This window comes from Rhinolophus ferrumequinum, chromosome 25 (genome assembly GCF_004115265.2).
Source record: "Rhinolophus ferrumequinum isolate MPI-CBG mRhiFer1 chromosome 25, mRhiFer1_v1.p, whole genome shotgun sequence".
Classification (NCBI taxonomy): Eukaryota; Metazoa; Chordata; class Mammalia; order Chiroptera; family Rhinolophidae; genus Rhinolophus; species Rhinolophus ferrumequinum.
Genome location: NC_046308.1, coordinates 5,279,645 through 5,285,644, shown reverse-complemented (window position 1 = coordinate 5,285,644; position 6,000 = coordinate 5,279,645). Strand labels below are relative to the sequence as shown.

Below are 6,000 nucleotides of genomic sequence, written 5' to 3'. Positions count from 1 at the left end.
GCTCTGTCACCTACTAACTGTGATGCCTCAGGAAAGTGCCTTAACTTGGCAGGACCAGTTTCCATTTCTGTGGATGTAAGGTCTCAGTCGGAAGAGGTCTTGATCTTGTTTTCCCGTTAGAAAAATCCCTTTGGTATTCAACGACTCAGTCTTCTCATCAATAAAATGGGGACAACAACCATAGCGCCCAGCCACTCAGGGATGAGCTGTTAGGATCCAGTTCCGGGCCCTGCAGGAGAAAGCCGGGCTTGGGAGGAGGAAGGAGCCCCACCCCCACTCACCACGTGGAGGGCCCGCCCCGCCCCGCCCGTAGCCGGGCTGTAGGGCGATTCCCCGGAGCGCCAGGCGGGGTCAGCACGGCCTCTTCGGTCAACGCCTCTTCTAGGCCACCACACTGGCGAGTGGCACAACCTGGCCACCGCGTCCCACTGCACCCCGGCTACCCGGAGGGATGGGGGAGGCTAGGGGCGGGGCTTGGAGGCGTGGCCTCCGGCTCCCCCTTGTTTTTTTCTTTTTGTCCGCCTAGACACGGAAAGGCTCCCCTGCGCCTTTAAGAGGCCGGGGCGGGCAGCCGATTGGCCGAGAGGAGCCGGTGTCGTCACGCCGGGGCCGGCGCCCAGGCGGCCCCGTCAGCCCGCGCCGTCCCCCTCCCGCCCCACGGCGCGCTCGCGGGCAGTCCCCGCGCGGGCTGGGCCGGCGTCCCCTCACCCTCGCTCGCCCGCGTCGCGCCGGGCCCCCGGGGGATGCCCCCGGCCGGGTCTCCCCATGGCCGCCGACGTCTTCATGTGCTCCCCGCGCCGGCCCAGCAGCCGGGGCCGCCCGGTGCTGCTCAAGCCCCCGGTGCCTGAGGACGACGACGATTCCGACACGGACGAGCCGTCCCCACCGCCCGCCTCCGGCGCGTCCACCCCGGCCCGGGCCCACGCGAGCGCCGCGCCGCCGCCGTCCCGGGCCGGGCCGGGCCGCGAAGAGCCTCCGCGCCGCCAGCAGATCATTCACAGCGGCCACTTCATGGTGTCGTCGCCGCACCGCGAGCACCCGCCCAAGAAGGGCTACGATTTCGACACCGTCAACAAGCAGACGTGCCAGACCTACAGCTTCGGCAAGACCAGCTCCTGCCACCTGTCCATCGACGCCTCGCTCACCAAGCTCTTCGAGTGCATGACCCTGGCCTACAGGTAGGGACCCGGCGACCCCCGGGCGGCGCCACCTGTCCAGCCGCACAGCACACCCTTCTTTGACAAAACGAAGGTGGTGGGGCTTGGTCGCCTGGGGACCCCTTGACTTAACGCATCCCCTTTGGGTCCTTCCCCCTTTGGGAGGGTTTATGGGTCTGGGGTCCGCAATGGGAGCGAGAGGGGCTGGGGTCCTGGTCTCTTCGCTTGTCAGCAGTGCTGAGGCTCTTCCGGCGTCACCTTCCCTATCCAGGCCTTCGCCTTCAGTGTCCCGAGGCCACCGATTTTGGACAAGAAAAGGTGTAAATACTGGCAGCACCTTGTGTTGCTGGCCTCTAGCCTCCCCTTCCCCCAAACGCTTTGTGTTTCCAGCAACATCGAGTCAGGGTTAAGGCTGCCTGTCCAGGGGGGGCTTAAGCGCCGGTCCCAGTCTGAATGGTTGTGTAAAATCTCTGTTGGAGCCTGTTTCCTCCTTTATAAAGAGGGGATGACGGTCGTACCTGCCTCCATTGGTTGTTGTGGGGATGGAAGGAGGTAACATGCTTATTACGGTGTCTGGCCCCTAGTTAGATGCTCCGTAAATGTTAGCGGCTTGTCTTGTCCCAGCAGGGGAAGGCTAGGTCTCCTCACATCCCCTTTATTGGGAAGCCCTCCCCCAACTTGGGAGGGGCCCTGGGTGTCTCGTCGGGAGACTTTTGGAGCCACAGCTGTTGGAGGTGCAGTCTGTCCTCCTGGCAAGTTGGAGGGTTCTCTGGCCCTGAAACATTATATGGAGATGTGAGTGCTTAGGGCAAGCATCCCAGACACCATCCTGACCTGTGGCTGGCTCTGGGTGGAGGTCTCTTCATGTCACAGAAAGGCCTGGCCCTCAGGGTAAAACACCTTTCCACTCTCTTCCTCAGTGCGTGTGTTAGGTATTTGCTTCAGGTAGCCTGTGCTTCAGCAGCAGAACTTTTTTGGATTAGCTGCTGCGGAAAGCTCACGATAGGATCTCTGCTGAGCGGAGGTCATTGCTGCAGTGACTGGACTGGCTGGGGCTGTCTTAGGTCCACTCTGCAGGCAGCACGGAAACGTTTCCTGGGAGATTCCAGAAATATTGTAAAGGAGCGTAGGAACCCCTCCCTGCCCCGTATTTTTTTTTTTTTTTTGAGAGCTATGAACCCAGAATACATCCAAGTTAAAACATTACACATTTACCTGAAGTTGAAACACTAGATACACACTCCGGGTGGCATTTTCCTCCTTTGGAATAAATGATTAGTCAACTTGTGCCTTTGTTATGTTCCTGAAATGCTCCCCCACCCCCCCCACCCGGCCCGTTTCCTCTCTTGAAGATTTCCCTGATGGTTTGTTCGCCACTTGGCTGCAGGAGGTTACCCATAGCACTTCCCCCACTCCTCTTAGTGGCACGCTGGGCAGTTCTGTTCTGCTTCTCTGGTCTTGCTAGTCTGAGCTGGCATTGAGCCTGTGAAGATGTTCTGTTTTTTTTTTTTCTTTTAAACAAATGGTATTGAGATTCCAGCCCTTCGCCTTCTTTTAGCCCTGCTTACTCCATCTCAAATTTTGAGCACTTCCATGGGAGTCAAACCCAACCAGATTGTAGCATGTGTTCCCGTGTGAGAGAGCCCTTTCACGCAAAAGGAGAGGTGAAAGACAGGAATGTGTTTTATTAAGAGACCTTAATCCTGTTCTTTATTTTAATATAAACTTCTCCATGTAAGGGAGAGAATGGATGACTGAGGAGCAGGAGGCATGGGCTAGAAAGCTCTCACCTACGCTCTGCTACAGGAAAAATAAGCTCGTCTCCCCTTTGCACTCTGTTTGGATAACCTAAAAGGCTTATTAGTGGATAACCTAAAAGGTGTCTTATTAAATAACACCAAGGAATTTTAGTAATGGCATTTCCCCCCCCACTGCTTTCAGAACTATTTTGGCACTGGCCATTGCTCAATTAACTTTCTTGATTGCAAAACGCACCCTTCCTTTGGTTGGAGACATACCCTGCTCTTCAACACCTCCAGGCTGGCTCTTGCTTTACTGCTACTCCCCGTGCAGAAGTCCCGCCACTGCAGGTCCCCAGTGGGTATCTGCTGAGTAATTTCTCATGAGGATGCTCTTTGTCTCTGTGTGTGAGGCCAGTTTGGACGGCCCTCAGGTTGAGTTGGCAGTGCGGACCTTTGGTACAGATTGACAGAGGAATGACTCAAAAACCAGTGGTCTGGGCTGTCGCCTCTGGCATAGAAAGCATCACGAGAACAGAAGGAAGTTTCTGACCTGAGCGGTCCTGTCATGACCACTAGCTGGCTGTCAGAGAAGTAGGGTCGAGACGGGGGAGAGCGAGGGAAGGAGACGTCATCTCTGAGGTGGGCTGACTTCCCCTTCAGTGGGGTCTGAGGCTTCACCTCTGTTTCCAGGTTTTCTCCTCCTCAGCCCCAGAGGAAAGCCAGCTGGGCCTCCTCGTATGTGTGACTTTCTGGCCTGGGCGCTTTCTAACTTCAGCTTCCTGTCTGTCCCCTGGCCTCTTCATTCTAGCTGCCTAACTGTCCCTGGCACACTCTGTGCTAATTTTTTTTTTGGTTTGGTTTCCTGTTAACTGCTGCCTCCCAGCTGTTTCCAGATGAGGTTCAACAGTTCTTTGGGGGAGGAACTAAGTGCCGGGGAAGTTGTGGTTATTTTTTTCCCCAGTCCTGCAAAGTGGTCTAGGGATTCTGAATATGATCTGTTCCTAAACATGCAAAGTCTTGGACTCCTGGAGGGTCTTTGGCAAGACTGACTTGGGCTGGGGAAATAGTGTGTTTGAGGAGAAGGGACTATGTGAATGCCCAGTGGCCCACCTGGGGAAGGAACAGTGCTGATGGGATTCCAGCCAGCTTCATGCCGCTGCCTTCAAACCCATGTCCTTCCCACTCAGGGGTGCCAAATAGCCCTATTGCGAAACATCTTGATTTGGTCCTACTACATGTGCTCAGTGAGGGGGACGTTTTGGAGGGGAAGAAATTGACTTTCCCCAAGGCAAAATTTAGATGGCAGCAGTCTGCCTTTTCTAAACCTTTCTGTCTGCCACAGTAAAGTAGGGAGGATAAAACTTCCCTGCAGGGTGAAGATGAGGATTAACTGAGATCCTGTCTGTGGATGAGTCTAGTACCTGGCAAGTAAGAGGCAAGAGGAGGTTTAATAGGCAGAATCCAGCTCTGTGTCCTCATTCAACTGACATTTATTAGGAGCCTAAGTTTCTCATCTGTAAACCAAAGGAAATCACGGATCTATCTGACAGCGATCTTTTAGTGTGTCTTTGAAATGTCTGCTTGACAAATACTAAATAGACGCATTCTTGGCGGGCCGGTGCTTTCTGAGGCTCCACAATGGAGCTATGTACCCTGGAACACAGTTCATGGTTCTTGCCCTCTTAGCATTTTAAGGAATGCCACACATGTAAATCACTCACACAGATTCTGGACACATCTCGTATCTAGCTTTTTGTGGTTGGTTTTGGTTTCACTTCTCTACCTTTTTATTAAGGAGCCTTGGTGTGAATGTCTGGGGGGGTGGTGAGAGATGGTCTTTTTATGTATTTAGAGATAAGCAGTAGCTTTCTACACCATGGGTTTCTGCTGAAGTGGAGACTTGAAGAGACCTTTTAATTCAGACCTGTGAGATCGCCTTGGGATACAAGTTTCTAAGACTCTGGCCTTGTATATGTGGCCACATAGTAACCCTCTGTTCCTGGCCCAAGGCGGGAGTCGGCCAGCCTAAAGAAATAGCAGGGATTAAAGGGTCAGAGCCCTGTGCCTTCCAAACTTAAAGTTTTCAGTCAAGGAACTTTCTAATGCCAGGCCTGGTAACTAGTTGTAAATGAAAACCATTCACACAAATGACTAAATTAGTTTTACTTTTCCACATGCTGAAGACAAGCAGTTTTTCTTCTCTCGTACTTTCTTTTAGTCTTTGATCATTATATCGTGTGCCGTTGAAGACATGCCTTGACATGGGAGTGACGGCTACAGAGATGAGAAAGACAGGCTCTGTCCTCGAGTTGCTTACAAACCTGGGGTGGGGGACAGATAAACAGACAATTGTAAAACAGTTAGCAAGGGCTGTGATAAAAGACGCGAATCAGGTCGATGCGGTACCAAGAAAAAGTGCCGAAACCAGATTGAGTGTGTGTGTTTCCATAACCGGTATCCGTGTGGGCATTTCCCCCTCACAGGGTTTAATATGTACCCTCCCTTCCCCATGTGAACTGTCAAAAGTGATGAATCACATTCCCTAGAAGGAAGCCCCGGTGTTCCTTTTACCTGTCTTCTCCCCTTTAGTAGTTCCAGGACCAAACTTCCTATTTATGTAGAAGCCGATTGGCTAATTGCCATTCCGGTGGAAGGGCAAAGAAGGGTGATGACACTTGGGAGAGCCTAGGAAAAGAGATTAGAGGAGAAGGTGGTGGCAGTTTATTTGCTAGGGTAGGAGAAGAGAAGAGAAGAGATGCAAATCCACACTAACTGAGCAACTACAATGCCCTAGATTCTCTACGTATCTTAAGCGCTTCTCACAGTAACCCCCCAGGTAGGGTCTTATTTTTCACATTTAAAAAAAGAAAACGAAAACCCGAGCTTAAAAGTTGATTTGCCCTGTTACCGAGAGGTTAGGTAATTTGTCCAAGGAGGTGTCTGGAGCTGAAAAGTTCCCTCCCTTATCTGCTCCCGGAAGCCTGTAGTTTTGTTCCAGAGGAGGTGAAAGTGTCAGTTCCTCTCCCGATGTAATGCATGGGCGTGGGGAATGCAAGACAGGGAAATGGGTGCCTTTAGGCCGCTCCATGCCGTTCATCGCT

General features: G+C 52.8%; 1 protein-coding gene across 3 annotated transcripts in view; it reads left to right on the top strand.

The window, feature by feature from the left end:
* Window positions 1–656: 656 nt before the first annotated feature.
* Window positions 657–6,000, top strand: part of MLXIP (MLX interacting protein) — a 51,214-nt gene continuing 45,870 nt past the window's right edge. Inside the window, exon 1 of one of the 3 annotated variants that reach the window (XM_033097578.1) lies at window positions 657–1,178. In XM_033097578.1, the coding sequence (XP_032953469.1) occupies window positions 766–1,178 (413 nt within the window). In that variant the 5' untranslated portion in view covers window positions 657–765. The remainder of the gene's footprint in view (window positions 1,179–6,000) is intronic. The other 2 variants (XM_033097579.1, XM_033097577.1) reach the window with 2 other exon arrangements.